Consider the following 18,884-nt stretch of genomic DNA (forward strand, 5'->3'; position numbering starts at 1 on the left):
TGCTCTAGATTCCAGCAGCTGCAGTCTCTTCTGTCTCAATTATTGATCTGAGTCCAACATCATGAAAAGGAATCCAACATGAAAATCCAACATCGGCCGAAGCATTGACTATAAGAGCTGGTACATCATGTTACAGTTGGACAAGACATTGGTTAGACCACACTTGTAGTATTGTGTGCAGTTCTGGCCACCACACTATAGGAAGGGTGTGATTAAACTGGAGAGGGTTCACAAAACATCCACAAGTATGTTACCTGGATTGGAGGGCTTCAGTTATCAGAACAGATTGGATAGGCTGGGATTGTTTTCCTTGGAGCAAAAAAGGCTGATAGGTAACACGATAGGAGTATATAAAATTATCAGAGGCATAGATAGTGTAGATAGACAGTCTGTTTCCCATAGTATGGGTATCTAAAACTAGAGGTCACAGGTTTAAGGTGAGAGGGAGGAGGTTTAAACAGGATCTGGGGGGACATTTTTCACACAGAGAGCAGTTGGTATCTGGAACGAGCTGCCAGAGGAGGCGGTGGAGGCAGGGTCAGTAATAACATTTAAGAAGCATCCAGGCAGGTACTTGAATTAGCACGGCACAGATGTGGAATTAATGCAGGCAAGTGGGATTAGTATAGATAGGCATGATGGTCAGCATAGACGTGGTGGGCCGAAGGGCCTACTTCTATGCTGTACAACTCAATGACTCTAATTTACAAATAACATGGGCCTGAGGCCCATCAAGCATTTGATAAATGATGTAAATTCTCTGAGAACAGCCCATAGACCAGAGAGTCCTCTGTTACGTAGCTGCTCAGGATGAACCTCAACAAAGACCCTTGCGTCTTTTTCTCTGAAGAACTCCCCAGCCTATTTCCATCTCCCAGCATTAAGTCTATAGTCCTGCAGATCACTGCTCTTCTGGTTCACATTTAAGCACTGTTTTAATGTGGTGGGGGAGGGGGTGGTGGTTCTGCCTCTACTACCCTTTCAGGCAGCAAGTTCTAGGCCACAACCACTACCTGGATGAAAAGTTGGTTCCTCATCTCCCCGCTCCTGGTGTGTCCAGTTCTGGTCGCCTCATTATAGGAAGGATGTGGAAGCGTTGGAAAGGGTGCAGAGGAGATTTACCAAGATGCTGCCTGGTTTAGAGAGTATGTATTATGAGGAGAGACTAAGGGAGCTAGGGCTTTATTCTTTGGAGAGAAGGAGGATGAGAGGAGACATGATAGAGGTGTACAAAATATTAAGAGGAATAGATAGAGTAGACAGCCAGCGCCTCTTTCCCAGGGGACCAATGCTCAATACAAGAGGACATGGCTTTAAAGTAGTGGGTTGGAAGTTCAAGGGAGATATCAGAGAGAGGTTTTTTACCCAGAGAGTGGTTGGGGCATGGGATGTGCTGCCTGGGGCAGTGGTGGAGGCAGCTACATTGGTCAAATTCAAGAGATAGTTAGATAGGCATATGGAGGAATTTAAAATAGAGGGATATGTGGGAGGAAGGGGTTAGATAGTCTTAGGCGAGGTTTAAAGGTCGGCACAACATTGTGGGCCGAAGGGCCTATGTTGTACTGTACTGTTCTATGATTCTATAAAAGTTTGAATGACTTATAAACTAAAGGCAGGCAGCCTCATTATAAAGAGAAATAAGAGACTGCAGTTGTTGGAATCTGGAGTGAAAAATAAACTGCCAGCATCTGTGGAGGCAAAAGGGATGATACTGGTACTTGATGGCCAGCATGGACATGATGGGCTGAAGGGCCTGTTTCTCTGCTGTACAACCCTATGATATGAAGAACTTTTATTTATATTGTGCTTTGCAGAATGTCAGAATATCCCAAAGTACTTTACAGCCAATGAGTGCTTCTGAAACATTGCAGTCCGTTTTATCTTTGTAAACCTGGTCACCACAAGCTCAGGCAAACAGTAATATGTTGATGACCTGATGATCTGTCTTTGTGAGGCTGATGCAGGGGTGATCATTGGCTAGAATGCAGGGGAGACAATCCCTGCTTTGTAAATGCAGAACAGTTAAGAAATAGAGAATTTTGTGGATCGTAGACAAAAAAAATTAAACAAACATAGTATTGAATGGGTAGTTGTACATGTAACCTGTTAAACACAGGACTAATAAATGTTCGGGTTTCTATTTAACCAGAGTATAATATCTGTGTTGGATGGGTTTGGGCAGGAGAGTGAACACGCTGGAGGCAGTTATAAGGCAGAGCAACCAGGTTTCCCACATTCCTGTAAGAAGTAAGTGGATCGTTCCTGCCTGCAGGCAGCCTGGTAGAAGATTCCTCAGAGGACTGCGACCATCGACAGCAGGTAGTTGTGGGGCGGTGAAGAGGGAGGTCTGGTTACTGGCGAAGTCGAGTTGGGGGGGTGTTTGAAATGCTGGTTGTGAGGAGCATTAGGGATGGAGGGTGGGAAGGACTGAGGAGAGGTGGTGGGGATTGAGTGTTTTCATTGGTTTCGTTGTTGGGCCTGGAAGAAATATTCCTGCTGTTCCCAATCGTGAAAACTCATCTCATGAATTCAGCTCTTATCTGGTTTCAAGAGCCAGGTTACTGAGAAACCAGCACACGAGAGTAACTGAGGGCAGGCAGCTCCATGGTGACTTTTGATCCAAAGCACTCATTGAGAATGTGGTTTGTGACCCCAATCTTGAGTTTCCTGCTTCGGGGTACAATTCTAATATCGTTGGGGAGGAGCGAGAGGCAATGGAATATCATAGACTTTGCACTGAAAGGAAGACAGAGATGTGAAGAAACAGGACGGTGTGAAGGGTGGTTTTGTTTCAGCATCTGGTCACTTTGTGAGTGACTGGGAAATTCATTGTACTTCACATGTTGGTGAAAGTAAGAGTTGCATTTTTATAGCATCTTTCACAACATTTGTATGTCTCAAATTGCCCTATGGAGATTTAAGAACTTTGGAAGTGCAGTCCGTGTTGTAAGCAGAGCACACAAGGTGCGCACATAGAGAAAAAAAATTCAAGCACAAACCCAAGACACGTTGTGACTTCTGTCAGAGGTGGGATGGGCTGAATAACTCCGAGGTGGGCAAACCGTGACATAGGGAGTATAACGGTTAGCGTAACGCTTTACAGCGCCAGCGACCTGGGTTCAATTCTGGTCACTGTCTGTAAGGAGTTTGTACATTCTCCCCGTGTCTGCTTGGGTTTCCTCCGGGTGCTCCAGTTTCCTCCCACATTCCAAAGACGTACAGGTTAGGAAGTTGTGGGCATGTATGCTGGCACCGGAAGCATGACGACACTACGCAAAATGTATATGTGACTAATAAAGAAATCTTATCTTATCAAGCTGTACATCCAGCCCATGATATTGGGTACAGACTGAGGAGTTGGCATGTTCTCTGCATGAATCTGTCTACTCCCACATCCCAAGCCTTGTCTGTTAGTTAATTGGCTTCTGTGGATTATTCCTTCGAGCTGATTAATGGCAAAAAAGAATCAAAGAAGTGCTGAATGGCATGTTTGAGGGAGAATAAGTAGATGGGGTACAGGGAAATAAGGAGAGGGGAATGGGATTGATGGGATTGTTCCCCTTGGAGCTGGCATGGACCTGATGGCACGAATAGCTTCCTTCTGTATGTAATAAGAATAAAATCTTGCACCAGGTTAGAATGGGGATTGAATGGGAAATGTAAACCGTGGGGAAGAAAGGCAATAAGGTAAATTATATTTCAGGGGAGCGTAGTGTTGCGATACATCAGAAGCTCAACACGAATACAGGATGTAGCAGCCCACTTGATAGGCAACCCATCCACAACCATTCACTCACTCCGCCACCAACACAGCAGCAGCAGTTTGTAGCATCTACAGCAACTCACCTAAGACAGCACCTTCCAAACCCATGACCTCTACCTGTTTGAAGGACAAGGGCAGCAAAAGCGTTCGGAACACCACCCCCTGGAAATTGCCCTCCAAGCCACACACCATCCGGACTTGGAAACATATCGCCGTTCCTTCACCGTTGTTAGGACAAGATCCCGGAACTCCCTCCCTAACATCATTGTGGGTATACCTACACCACAAGGACTTCAAGAAGGCAGCTCACCACTACCTTCTGAAGGGCAACCAGGATGGGCAATTAAATGCTGGCTCAGCCTGCGAAGCCCACATCTCAAATAGAAAAACGAAACACAGCTCCAGCCACCCAGTTTTGATCCTGATCTCGGTGGAGTTTCCATGTTCTTCCTGTGGGTGTTCCAGTTTCATCTGTTACGGACTTAGTGAAAGTCCCTTTAACATAGAGAGTGTGTGTGTATGTGTATGTGGGGCGTGCTTACGTCAATAGAAGATAAAGGACGTAATGACGTTGTTGAAGAGGTTAGAAGAAGAAGGAGAGAGAGAGAGAAGGGAGAGAGACACCAGCCTGCTTGTTTTCTCTATCGATGGATGAGAAACAATAACTGTGTTTGCCACTGAAATCCATGTATGGAAGTTGGAAGTAATCCGGTGGAGTTCACTTTGTTGCTGACCTGTAGAAGGAAACAGGTATTTGTGTGTGGACGACCACGGTTCGGATGCTTTTCGGGGTGAGGAAGTCACTACCGATTAAACACTGGAGTGTCGTTTGGGTTCCATCATGGAACATTTGGATTTCGTATGTACTCTCTCTATGTTTTTCTACATCTACATCTTATCTTCAGACAACGGTGGTTGTTGAAGAAGCCCTTGCTCATGTTTCACCTTATGGCTTGCGGAACTGAACTTTAAGAACCATTCCGGAACTGGGAGTTTTGGACTTTGTCACACACACACACGACGAGTTTAGTTTTGGGGTTAACGTTCGAGGTTTAACATTTTTGAATTCTAACATACTAACATTTTTTTTAACTTTTATTTTACGTATTATCATAAGTAGTGATTAATAAAATAGTTTTTAACACTGAATCATGCTCAGTGTGTTTCTTTTGTTGCTGGTTTGTGACACATCCCACATGCAGATAGGTTAATTAGCTGCTGTCATTCGCCCCCCTGTGTGGGTGGGTGGCAGGAGAATCAGGGGAACATGACGGGCTTGTGTAGGGGAAGAGTTTGCAGGGAAATGTGGGAGAATGGATTGATGGGATTGCTGTGAGAGCCGACATACATAGGATGGGCCAAATGGACCCCTTCTGTGTTCTAACTAAATACAATCCATTTCTATATACGGTCATTGTTTGTTAGACTTTTTCATTATTTCTTTACTTTGCAACATCCGTGATGATTAAACTGTGCGATTGTGAAAGAGGTTTCATGTAAGCTCTAGACCGAGGTCGGAGCCTGTGGTATTTGTTGTTCTGCATTCGCTGCAGCTGCAATGCTGAAGGTCCCTCCTGAAAAGCCCAAGGAACACTCAGCCCCTCCAGTACACCAGCCTGCCTGATAGAGGAGGTAAGTATCTTTCAATCTTTTGTTGATCTACAGTGGATTTAATATTTTCTTCATAACAATTATCATTGCATGAATGGGGCAATAAGAGCAAAATTATGTGATAACATTAAAAAATCTGTTTGCTGTAATCTTCCACCAGTGACTCATTCAATGAACAGAGGCTTCCTTTTCATTTCTTCTGCATTCATGACCTGGTGTACAACTCCCTTACAAAGATATGATCTTCAAGCCAAAATATTTCCTCACTACTCTGATGCAGGGTTAGACCAAAAATGTCAACTGTTCCTTTCCTCCCACAGATGCTGCTCGACCTGCTGAGTTCTTCCAGCAGATTGTCTGTTGCTTATAATATTTGTTTGTGGAAAGGTGATCAATTCAACATTAGCTCCATTTCTCTCTTCAAAGATGCTTTCTGACTTGCTGAGTATTTCCATCAGTAATTTTACACCTCATGTTTATTGATTTTTAGAATCATGTTTCAAAGCACAACCAAGAAAATTGTGAAAGAGATTGACCCCTATGGCTCCACACTGATCCCTTTGGCAAGCCCATATCATTCTCAACACTGCAAGCCTCTTCATCTCCTCATCAAAAAGAAGAAATCTTTATTTTCCAGACAAGACAGATATGTTCCAACATCCTTCAAACTGACTGACATACTGATGGACGGCCAAGATTTAGATTTTGGTAATATTCGCCATTTCTTTCTATTTTCCTGAAGATTTTCCAGTCTAGTTTGCACATGTTAAGTTGGTTACAGATGTGAAGCAATATTGTAACTGGGAGATGGCTGCTTAATGGTTGTTACCCAGGATAACGTCCATTTTCCAGAGTCACACTGTGACAACTGGACAATTTAAATTCAAGCAATTAAATTTAGTCAGAATAAAAAGCTGCCGTCAGTACGTGTCCAAGAAATTACAGGTTGTTATAAAAGCACGTATTTATAGATAGATAGTGAGAGAGTAAACAAAAGGGAGCAAGAGTGCAGTAATAGCCTGCAACTTGCAGTTAACAGTGAAAGGGTAGTAGTCACCATTGATCCTGAAGAAAGCTTCTCACCAAAATGTAGGGGCTGTGTGGGTTTGTATGCCCGTCCAGACACAATTTACAGTGTGCGCCATCTGTAAGGAACTGTGGCATCAGGAACTGTCACCTTCCTGAAATCTGGACAATCGATTATGGTGAAGAGTTCTCCAGCAAACGGCAACAAACCAGAAAGTAAAAATCAATTACTTTTTAACAACGTTTTACAGAAAGCAAAGATTCACGCACTCAAATGGGATTGAACAGTTTTATTACTTATAGACAATGAAGCTTTCAGGTGATGTTATGAGAAAATGAGACTCTAGATATATTTTATATATTATATCCCATAAAATGTTCAGGGCCAGACAGCTTATTCTCTTGTATTTAAGAAGATCACAACAATGCTCCCTGTGGAAGTGTCCGATATCACTGACAGCAACTTCCTGTGTGGTTAACCGAAGTTGTTATCAGTTTATGGTTAATAAACACTAATTATTTCTCTGATGTTATAATAGGATATAACAAGCAAAACCTTACAAAGGATTTACTTTCTTTTTCTAGGATTGAGCAGCTCAAGCTTTGCCTGCTACTCTGAGGAGTTTAGCAGCTCTGCCAGTGGGGAAGTCAATGTGGATGCTGGTAACATTGAATCAGGAGCGCATGCATCGGGAAGTGCATCAAGATCCATGTCTGCTGTGGAAATGAAGAAACAAATAATATCTGAAAACATATTACTGGATGTTATTGGAAACAGGTAATCATACCTCACCCAAACTAGGTTACCAACCCAAAGTAAGTTGACTAACACAGACAATGTGTACTTTTTAATGTGTGGGTCAGTGGAGAATACAGCTGGCTTGCCATCGGCACAAACTTCAGGGCTTTATTTACAACTAAATTATGTCTGCACCAGATTTAAAATACACTTGGATTATTACACAGAATGATTCCAGTTATTAATTTTTGATAAAAACTCTGATGAGATTCATGTGTAAGGTGCAGGGTGAATTGCATAAACTGTTGTCTAATTTCCCCATCATCTCCTCCTTTGTCAATCGGTCTTTCATAAATGATAAGCACTATTTTTCTTTGTTTTATCTTTTCAGGAAGGTGAACAGAGAACACAACTTTATGAAGCAACTGATGGACAATATTGTTTATATAGTATCAGGCGTGATAGAGACAGAAAAACCATGTACTGTAAATAGGACATCTAAGGCAGAATCAGGAGTAAAAATACTAACGAAGCTTCTGAAGGGGAGTACAACTTTTTCAATTCATTATCCTTAAACATTGAAACAGAGAAAATAAAATCCAAGTAAACGAATAGATCCTTAGAAACATGGATTGCTTTTTTGCTAGCAGTTTCACATTTTTCAGGATAAGTTTCGGTATGTTTGGGGCTCACATGCAGATGTGGGACTCCTGAACTTACTGGCTGAACTACACAGGTCATGTCCTGCCTGTGTTCTGCATGGAATCCCCATGAAACCCTGTAGCAGATCAGGAGCTGGCTGAGATACCTCAGCACTTATCCTGGGTGATGTGCTGATGAAGTAGTATTTAATGCTATCTCACAGTTGCAGAGATCCAGGTTTGATCCAGATTATTTGACTTCTCAATCCCTTAATAGAAAAAAGAATCAAACAGAAGTCGATGGGACCATCTGAGAGAATAAGTTGAAAGGGTGCAGGGAAATCAGGAAAGGGGAAAAGGGACAAATGGGATTGGTCTCCTGGGAGCTGTCATAAACCCGATGGAACAAATGGCCTCTTCTATGTCCTTATAAGGATGAGGTAAGATCTTGTGCCAAGTTAGAATGGAGATTGAATGGGAAAAGTAAAGCTGTGGGGAAAAAGGAAAGAAAATAATAATTTATATTTCTTGGATTATAGGCATTTTTCTGTCTTCAGTTGTTTAAATGTGTTTTATGTAATTTTATTTGTTTTCACAGTAGTTAATACTGCTTAATTTTTAAATTATTTATTTCACATCTAACAGTTTCATAAAAGGAAAGTTATCGATCGGCCTTTGGTGATTGTTGGTTTTTGAGAGATTTGTGAGCGGGGTTTATTCTGGCCAAAGGCTGAAGGCTTTCTCTGCATCTGTTGTCTTCTAACCATTTGCAATTGGGTTTATCTGGTAAATCGTTCAATAATTTGATGCATTTGGAGTCTATTGCTTCGATAATTGTTTTTCAAATCACTTTTTTGTTTTCCCATCAAAACTTTTCTGATGAAAAGTCATTGACCTGAAACCTTGACTCTATTTCTCTCTCCACAGATGCTGCCTGACCTCATGAGTATTTCCAGCATTCCCTCCTTTTGCTTCAGATTTCTAATCCCTGTTTCCCCTTTTTGATCCTATTTTGGTTTCTGTCAGGCATAATAGGTGGCAAGCGTGGTAGTGTAGCGATTAGCGTAATGCTATTACAACGCCAGCGACCTGGGTTCAACTCCAGCCGCTGTCTGTAAGGAGTTTGTACGTTCTCCCCGTGTCTGCGTGGGTTTCCTCCGGGTGCTCCGGTTTCTTCCCACATTCCAAAGACGTACGAGTTAGGAAGTTGAAGACACGCTACGTTGGCACCGGAAACGTAGCAACACTTGCGGGCTGCCCCCAGAACACTCTATGTGAAAAGAAGCATTTCACAGTGTATTTCAATGTACATGTGACTAATAAAGATATCTTGTCTTATCTTACCTTAATATCAGTGAAAGGTGTTGTAACGCTTTTTTAAATTTTCTCTTCAACTTTCTTCACCTTTTATTCCTCTAGTTTGTTCGGCCTATTTCAGTTTTGATTAAAATTGTCTTAATTTCTCAGCATTATTCCAGTCAGGTTTTTGTCCAGTAAATCCTTGACTTTCCTGCAAATTTAGTTTTCGTAGGATTAACTTTCACAGTTAAATATTGTACCTTTCTTTGTTGCCTTAGGTTGAAAGTGGACTCAGTGCAAGTAGGGAGAAGAAGTTAACCTTTCCGGCTGGAACAACAATTGCGTACAAGGTCTCTGAACTAATGATTACTTTGAATGACACCCTGGGTATGTAAGAGGATAATATCAAAATAAGAAGTGATAATTGGAATATCAGATTGACTGATAAACTGTTGAAATTTTTTCAGTGGTTTGGCTCATAGAACATGAAACTATCCAAATACGTGACACTATTTTTCTGTTTTTTTAGAATTAAATTTCGGTGTGATGCTGCGCAATGCACTGTCTGGTAAGTTGCTCAACTTTTTCTGATTTTATTTTAGTTTGAAAAGTTCACTCATCTAAACACTCACATAGTCGTGACTGCAAGGAGTTGAACAGGACTTTTGGGGAAGTTTGTGTGCTGTCTACAGACTCTCTGTCTTACAGCACATGGTAAGCCCCTGCCCACTGTTATATTTTACCTCTATGTGTTCTGAAAATGTTAATGTTAACACAAATTGTGAGAATGTTGGTACGTGATTTGGTCCAGGATTTTCAACATGAAGACATTTCTCTATAGCATCACAGGAAGGATAAGCATCATGCAGAAAGGTACAAATACTGAGGAATCTGTATGCAGAGGAACACCAGCACTAGAAGTGGGGGTCATCCATTCAGCCCCCATTGATGAACGAGTTCTGATAAAGGGTCTTGGACCTGAAACGTTAACTCTGTTTCTCTTTCCACAGATGCTGCCTGACCTGCTGAGTGTTTTCAGCAATTTTTGTTTCCCTTCAGCCCTGGTGCTCTCTCCACCATTCAAAAAGATCACAACTGCTCCTTCGTTCAGCACCACTTTCCTGCTCCATATCCCTTAATTCCCTTGATAGCCAAAAAATCAATCAATGTCTCTCATGCATAAGGTGGTCATCATCCTCCAAGGCAGCCAACATAGAGTATCAAGGCGTTTAGTCTAATAAGACATCTTGGTGAAGGAGTTGAAGCAGCTGAAGCAAATGCTGGGGGAGTGAGGAGCAGCTTCATTCACTTTACAATATTTTTATTAATTTCGCAAAGAAAATACAGAGTACATGAATCAAAAATACTAGTAAATACATTGTGTTAAATCATACTTGAAATGACAATACTCTATACCAATAACCACACATAATAATTAATTAATTATGAATAAATTGGAATAATTTTATTATAAAAAAAATCTAAACCCACTACCAAGACCGAAGCTGTTTAATAAAGAAAAAGGACAAGGAAAAACCCTTGACACATGTCGATATCAGCCAATATCTGTATTTTAGCCACCAAATCAAAAGTTTTGAAAAGAATTCAAAAAAGATCCCCACCGCGCTTGAAAGTCTAAGTTAGATTCAGAAATTGAAGAGCGGATCTTCTCTAAATTTAGGTATGACATCACATCCCGTAACCATTGAGCATGAGTAGGCGGAGTGACTTCCTTCCATTTTAGCAACACAGCCCTCCTGGCTGTAAGAGAAATAAAAGCCAGTACGTGTAAATCAGAAGCCTCCAAAGTTATATCATTTTCTCCAACAATCCCAAATAATGCAGCCAAAGGATTAAGTTTAAAAATTATTTTGAAGAGTACAGAAAAAGTTTGAAACAACTCTGTCCAATATTTTTTAAAACTCTGACATGTCCAAAACATGTGAATTAAAGAAGGTTCTTCATTATTGCTTTTATCACAATAAGGAGATACATCCAACTAAAAATGAGATAGCTTGTCTTTAGGCAAGTGAGCTCTCTGGACCACTTTAAACTGAAGGAGAGAGTAACGGGTGCATGATGATGAAGTATTGACCAATTTAAAGATTTCATTCCAAGTATCCTCAGAAATTGAAATCTGCAAGTCTTGTTCCCAAGCGTTTTTAATTTTATCTAAAGGAGCCTTACTCATCCCTAATAACCTGTCATAAATATTAGATATTGAGCCATCATCAAAAGGCTTCAAATTAAAAATTACATCTGGTAAGTTCTTATCAGGACTCATAGGAAAAGAGTGTAATTGAGATCGGAGAAAGTCTCTAATTTGTAAATATCGGAAGAAATGAGTTTTGGGTAAATTATATTTGGTTGACAATTGTAGAAATGAAGAAAGATTTCCTCCAACAAACAGATCCTGAAAACATGTACCCAATTTGTCCCACTCTTTAAACTACATCAGTCATGGAAGGTTTAAAAAATACAATTAGAAAAAATGGGACTAGACATTGAAAATCTCGATAAGCCAAAATATTTTCTAAATTGTAACCAATCCTCAAAGCATGTTTAACTACTAAATTATCAGTTAGTTTATTTAATGATAAAGGAAGTGAAGAACCAAGCAGAGAAATAGTAGAAATTTTTTTTAACAGAGTTAGCTTCCAAAGGAACCCATTCTGGACAATCCTCATGATTAATGTAGTGTAACCGAAACATAAGATTTCATATATTGACTGCCCAGTAATAAAACCTAAAATTAGATAAGGCTAAACCCCCGTTATTTTTAGCCTTCTGAAGATGAGCTTTATTTAATCTAGGATGTTTGTTTTTCCGTATGTAAGAAGATATTATTGAATCAAGAGAATCAAAAAAGGACTTAGGAATAAAAACAGGTAAAGCCTGAAATAGGTATATAAATTTAGGTAGAATATTCATTTTAACAGAATTAACTTGGCCAATCAATGATATAAAGAGAGGTGACCAACTTGATAAAACCCTTTTCACATAATACAGTAAGGTAAGAAAATTTTCTTCAAATAAATGTTTAGTAATTGTTACACCTAAATAGGTAAAATGATTTCTTACAATTTTAAAAGGAGTTAATATGAAGTGATATCAGATTATTTAAAGGAAAAAGTTCACTCTTATGTAAATTCAATTTGTATCCTGAAAACTGACTAAAACAGGAAAGTAGAGGAAGCACAGGAAGTAACGAGGTCTCAACATTAGCAATAAAAAGTAATAAACGAGTATAACGAGACTTTATGGGTAATACCTCTTCTAGAGATACCAACAATATCTCTAGATTCTCGAAAAGAAATGGCCAAGGGTTCTAAAGCCAAATCAAAGAGCAAAGGTCTCAAAGGGCATCCCTGTCTGGTCCCCTTTTGAAGTTTAAAAGGCTTGGAATTTTGAAAGTTCGTAAGAATTCATTCACTTTCAACACAAATTCATTAATGATTCTGCATGTCACCTTGGGTTGGTGTTTCAATTGACTTGTCTGTCCTTCACACCTCAACTGTGATGACACCAAAAATTTCTCACTGTGTCCAGTTTGAAACCTCAGAGTTCCCATGGGATGTGCATCCTGGAAATAAGATTACTGGTGTTCTTAAAAATCTGCATGTGATCCCATTCCCTTAGCTTGGGAGAAAGTTAGACGTAATGATTGGGGATAGGTCCAGCATATTGCAGTGGAGTGAAGCAGGGTGGTGCAAATAACACCCAGATGTTGCTTTTGTTTTATCTTCTAAAAGATTAGTGGAGTTGTAGATGATGTAGAAGATTGCAAAAAGTACAGTGGAATATAGATCAGCTGCAGATATGGGCGGAGAAATGGCAGATGGAGTTTAATCCAGGCAAGTGTGAGGTGTTGCACTTTGGGAGATCAAATATAAAGGGAAAGTACACAGCTAATGGCAGGATCCTTAACAGCGTTGACGTACAGAGAGATCTTGGGGTCCAAGTCCTTAGCTCCCTGAAAATGGTCACACAAGTTGAAAGGGTGGTAAAGAAGCTGTAAATCACTCTTGCCTTTATTAGCCGAGGGACTGAGTTATTTTGATTCATAACTGACTCAGGAGGTTATTTTGCAGCTTTATAAAACTCAGGTTAGGCCGCATCTGGAATATTGCGGCTGAATAATAATTCAGATTAATAATAATAATAATTCTGAATTATAAAAAATAAAATCTGAAAATAATTCAATTTGGTCAGCTTATTATCGCAAGGATGTGGAGGCTTTGGAGAGGGTGCAGAAGAGGTTTGCCAGGATGCTGCCTGGATTGGAGAGCATGTGCTATCAGGAGAAGTTGGACAAACTAGGGTTGATTTCTCTAGAGCGTTGGAGGCTGAGGGAAGACCTGAGAGAAGTTTATAAGATTATGAGAGGCAGGGATAGAAAAGACAGCAGGTATCTTTTTCCCAGGGTTGAAATGTCAAATACAATAGGGCATTCATTTAAGATGAGAGGGGGAAAGTTCAAAGAAGATGTGTGAGCGAGTTTTTTTACACAGAGTGGTGGGTGCCTGGAATGCGCTGCCAGGAGTGGTGGTGGAGTCAGATTCAATACAAGTGTTTAAGAGGCTCTTAGACAGGCACATGAATATGCAGAGAATGGAGCGATTAGTTTAATTAAGCATCATTAGCTTAATAAGTCTGGCACAACATCGTGGGCCGAAGGGCCTGTTCCTGTGCTGCACTGTTCTATATATTTTTAATTAGCTTCATTTCTTATCAAAAATGGAATGGTGAGCTGTAGTTCACATAGGATCCAGAAGGGTGACCTTATGGAAGTTTATAAAGTTATGAGTCATAGAGAGGATCGATAGTGAGAATCTTTTTCCCATGGCAGGGGTGTCTAGAACTTGAGGGCACAATTTTAAGTTTTCATAACAGAGGGTGGTGGTTATCTGGAACGATCTGCCAGAGGAAGTGCTGGAGGCCGATACAGTAACAAAGTTTCAAAGGCATTTGGGCAGCTACTTGGATTGGAACAGCCTAGGTAAATGTGATTAACAGATAGGCATCACTGTTGGCATGGATGGGGTGGGCCTAGAGGGTTCTGTGCTGTGATTCTCTGATCTATGATCCTATGAAAAATCTCCATCCGTCATTTCCCATCCCTTTTGCTCTGAATATTAGGATTTTGGCATTAATTATTAGGAACAAAAATAAATTGCTTAAAATTGTATTAAAGGTTCTGCCTTTACCATCTCAGTTATAATCCTGTTTCATCAACAGGACTTTTTCACAACCAGAAAGAGACAATTGCTGCTTCAATTGGTGAGCTGAAGAAACTGTCTGCAGACAAGAGGCTGCTGCTCCTCAATGTGATCCTTGAAAATCTTTGCAACAACGAAAACCTTCCAGTTCTTGATGAAATGGTCTGTACCAAACATCTTCTCTCTTCATTACAGGGGACTTGGCTTTCAGCATGGAAACAAATACAAGATGTGACATAAAGTGAGGTGTCGAATCTTTACTGGATGTTTTGTATTGTTGCATAAAGTTAAAATCTACATCATTAGCTCCTAAAGCACTTCAGATCCCCAAGTGTGAGCAAGGCTACACCTGGAGATTATTTCCTAAAATATTTTCACACTCATGACCCAAGAAAGAAGAAGTTGCATGAAATTCACCCTGGGCAGGAGTGCAACTCTATTGTCCTGGCTGTGCATTGTACCAGACTTTCAAATCTTGGGAGTTAGTTGCAACGCCAGATGATTTTCTAGGCAACATTGTTTAATGATTCTTAAAATTTCAAGGAGCTGAGAAATAGGAGCAAAGCTTGTCAATAGAGCACCTTGATTTTTCTCTGCCATTGGTGATATTCTGCCTTGATTCCACTTTTCCTCCCAATCCCCACATTTCATGTGAAGAGTGATACGTTGACCCATTTGTGTGCTATACAGCCCTGTGCCTATTGGTCCGATCTGCATCGTCTCACCTCCACTGATAATCTCATCATCCCAGAAATCAAAATAGCAAACCTTTGTTGCATGCTCTCCATGTAAATAGATATAGAAAGGGCAGATAGCCACTGCATAAGGCAGTCTAAAACTAGAGGGCCGAGGTTTGTGGTGAGAGTGGAAAGATTTAGAAGGTATCTGAGGGGCAGGTTTTTCACCCAGAGGGTGGCGGGTTTATAGAACAAGCTGCCAGAAGAAATGTTGGAACAAGGTACAATTACAAATTTTAAAAGGCATTTGGACAGGTACTTGGATTGAAAGGTTTAGAGGGATGTGGGCCAAATGCAGAGAAGTGTAGATAGACATCTTGGTTGGTGTGTACGAGTTGGGCTGAATATTTCCATGCTGTACAACTCTATGAATCTACAAAATTTATCAATAATTTTTCTTCTGGCTTTCTGAGCACAGGGACGTTGGTACTGGGTAATCCTCCAACTTCAGCACTGCCTTTCAATGTTGAGAGACCTCAGAATGTACATTAAACATGTAATTGAGTAATACTTTTTCCATTGTGCCCACATTTCATCTTCTGAATCAATTTCAGAAGAAGCTCCTAATACCGATTGAGGTTTCCTTTTTCATTCACCTCACCTGGTGTTGCAGGAAAATCAAAGGACAATTCTGGGTAATTTTTTGTTGCATGTTTAGAGTTAGCAAGGCCAAGCTAATATCACACAGACCCCTTGCTGTTAACAGCTCAGAAGAGAACGCTAGATCCCTGCATTGAACATCTGAAATAGGAATATAATTTATCATCCTCTGTTGTAAAGAACAGAAAAGTTGATCAATGTTCAAATTTACTCCCCTCTCCTGACCCTGCCACATGTTCTCAGCTTGACCAGATGTGTGAAGGTCTGCAACCTGACCTCCAAGTGCTGGATCTGCTGGAGGAAAGTAGCAGAGTGTGTGTGGAGAAGATGCTGGACCTGTTGGGAATTAAGAAGGCTGATCCACCAGGGCAGCCCCTCACCTTGACTCAGGATCAGGAAAGGATCATCGAGGCAGTAAACATTCTCATCCAGTCACTCAATGGTAAGCTTTGAAGTCTATTTTAATCCCATTCAATAAAAGGACGAATCGCCAAATCAGACTCTGCCTTCTGCTGCCTCAGCCCTGAGCTGTGAAAGTCCCTCCTTAAACCCCTCACCCTCTACCTCACTAATCTCCCTCGAGGACTCTTTGAAGCCAAACCCTTCGACAAACATTTGTTCACTTCTCCCAACATTTCCTCATGGTCTAAATAGCAATTCATTTTGACAGCACTCCTGTAAAGTATTCTGGGACAATTTCCACATTAAGGTGCTATATAGATGCACATGGTCGTCACTATGAAATAGCTGACAGTTGCGTGGCCTGCAGCCAAGTGTGGATTGCAGATTTTCTGGCTGATGCAATGATTTGCACCATAACCAGAGGTGCGTTAGCCGAGATGAGCTAGTGCAACGTGCCAGAAAGAAGCATTCAGTACAGATGGGTAAAACAGTCCAACTTACTGGTGTTTGAATACATGCTCCAAATGATACTCTCTTTCTAAAGAGGACAATTCTTTGAATCCCACCTGAATGTTAGTAAGTTGGGGAAATGAAGGTAGCAGGGAGATTGGAGAACTGGCAGTGTGAACATGGAGGGTCCATTTCCAGTTAAGGACACATTACTGACTCAGGTGTTTCAGTTGTCCTGTGGAGCAGTGGTGTTGTGTCACGTTATAGAGCTAAACCTCAACGTGCAAGGTCAGAGAGGGACTTACACATTGTACCAGCAGATCTCTGCTTGACCAGAGCCTGGAGTGAATTACAACATGATTCACTGGAGGAAGATGGTAAACACTCATCGGCCTCTTGTGTAAGCCCAGGACAGTGACAAATCTGTTCCATGATGTGTTCACAGGATTAAGCAGACAGAGCCCGTACTCTGGAGTTTAGGGGAATGGGAGCCAATCTGTATGAAATAGACAAAGTTCTTTTGGGGCTTGACAGGACAGGTGCTCCCCTGACTCGAGTGTCCAAAACCCGGCTCAAAATAGAAGGTTGGTCTTTTAGAACAGATGACAAGAAATTTCTTTGCTCAGACAGTAGTGAATCTTTGCTTTGGAACGTTAAGACTGACTTTTGGTGAAAGAGGTTTGCGGTGAACATTTATTAAACACCAGCTCAACTTTAACTCGTGATTTGCCTCGGATATTGGTCACTGCACTTCAGGAAGGAAGTGAAAGCCTTATGGTGCTGAACAGACTCGGTAATAATCACGGATTGAAGGAATTATTCTCCTTGAAGCAAGAGGGAAACTCCGTTGTAGAACAGTGTGAATTATTCTGCTTCTCTTTCAGAAATGGAACCTGAAAATTTCGTCCTGTTGGCAACCAGTGTTAAGGCAAAGATCATCCCCAAACAGCTAGAGCTGGTAAGAATTAAAACCCATAAAGCAGGTAAAGAAGTAAAATTTCATGTAAGTAAAAGCCTCCTGGACAATTATAATTTAATGACTCTTTGATTATAATTGGTTCTCCAGGCGAAAATAATTGATGACAAATGGTCCCAGGGGCCTAGATTGCAAATTCAGCAGACGTGTGATATGGAGGATCCTGAGAAGACTCTGATCGCTCAGCTGACAGACGAGGAGTTTGAAATAACCCAGCAGATGTTGGAAGAATCTGGATTTCAAATGAATAGAGAAAACTCTTCAGTTTCACGCGTTGAGGGCCGTGAACACCGAGACGTACTTCCTCTCTTCACTACTCTGTGTGCTCTCAGTGCTTTATCTGCCTGAACAATTGTGACAAGATGCACACCCATTGTTCATGGTCCTTTCCCTCTGGAGCATGTACCCTCTTCCTTTCAGTTTACTGTGACCTTGACAGGAACATTCTCCCAAGGTCTCTCTTTGGGTATTGGAAATACAGTAAAACTCCGTTAATCCAGCACTCTCGGGAGTCTGGTGATGCTGGACTAACAGACTTTCTGGATTATCGGAAGTTATTCTATTAATATTCCACCACTTTTAATCCATTTTTAAAAATGATGTTATACAATAAGGTTTCAGTGAACTTGATAAGTTTCAAGGGAGCGCAGGAAGATCTGGTTTAGTACCAGATGAGTTCAAAGGAAGTGCAAGAACCAGAGACCAGTGTGTGTGGGGAATGGTTGAAACCGGAGTGCAGGAGGAGCACTGGAACTGGGGCCCCGGTGAGCTGACGGGGAGTGCAGGAGCCAGGGCTCCAGAGAGTGGAAATTTCAAACATCTCCTGGGGAGCCGGATGCTGAAGCAATAGGAATTCTGAATGGTCAGATCATGGATTATTGGAGTTTTACTGTATCATTTTCATTACAGAGGACATCTTTAATGTTCTATGTTTGCCTGTAGCATTGTAGAACTGGCAAGTGTGGATTTAACTTTCCTCTCTCCTCTCTTGCTGCTTGGGTGGTACCGTGGTATTGCAATGTATTACCTGTCACTGCTTTAATAAAGGGCTGGCATTTAATGTGATTTCATTGATCACTTTTCACAACCTCAGGACACCCCTGAGGAACCTGCAATGTTACAGTCAATGAAATTCTTTTTATTATATCCGTGGTCAAATTATTTCATATTCTGCTGGATTGAAAAAATGAACTAATAATGAAATACGTATATTGGTTGATAAGATTAAATAAATTGGTAAAAAATACTCAGTTGCTCCCAATTTGGAGCTTTATAAAAAGAGAATTGAACTTCAATTGCAACACAGTTTGTTATTAGCTTCCTCAATTGAAAATCAACTACACAAAACTAAGAGTCAGTTTTGTATATATGGTGATATTATCTGGTAAATTATTGGCCAACCAACTAAAAGCTGCTTCGGC

At 40.8% G+C, this 18,884-nt stretch overlaps 1 protein-coding gene across 1 annotated transcript; it reads left to right on the forward strand.

The window, feature by feature from the left end:
* Nucleotides 1–1,986: 1,986 nt before the first annotated feature.
* LOC127582903 (uncharacterized) lies at nt 1,987–18,661 on the forward strand. The gene is made up of 10 exons (XM_052038545.1): nt 1,987–2,319; nt 5,865–6,082; nt 6,986–7,178; nt 7,531–7,679; nt 9,356–9,466; nt 9,609–9,647; nt 14,318–14,460; nt 15,879–16,077; nt 17,372–17,445; nt 17,554–18,661. Exons 2-10 carry the CDS (start codon nt 5,869–5,871, stop codon nt 17,809–17,811), a joined length of 1,380 nt encoding a protein of 459 aa, XP_051894505.1. The 5' UTR covers nt 1,987–2,319; nt 5,865–5,868; the 3' UTR covers nt 17,812–18,661.
* Nucleotides 18,662–18,884: the final 223 nt, after the last annotated feature.

This window comes from Pristis pectinata, chromosome 25, assembly GCF_009764475.1.
Source record: "Pristis pectinata isolate sPriPec2 chromosome 25, sPriPec2.1.pri, whole genome shotgun sequence".
NCBI classification, from domain to species: Eukaryota; Metazoa; Chordata; class Chondrichthyes; order Rhinopristiformes; family Pristidae; genus Pristis; species Pristis pectinata.

Bases quoted from the DNA above. Each gene is read 5' to 3' on its own strand.
- LOC127582903 (XM_052038545.1), top strand. From the start codon at position 5,869: ATGTTTCAAAGCACAACCAAGAAAATTGTGAAAGAGATTGACCCCTAT. The intron at 7,179-7,530 runs GTAATCATACCT...TTATCTTTTCAG, and splicing joins CTGGATGTTATTGGAAACAG to GAAGGTGAACAGAGAACACA. The intron at 9,467-9,608 runs GTATGTAAGAGG...CTGTTTTTTTAG, and splicing joins TACTTTGAATGACACCCTGG to AATTAAATTTCGGTGTGATG.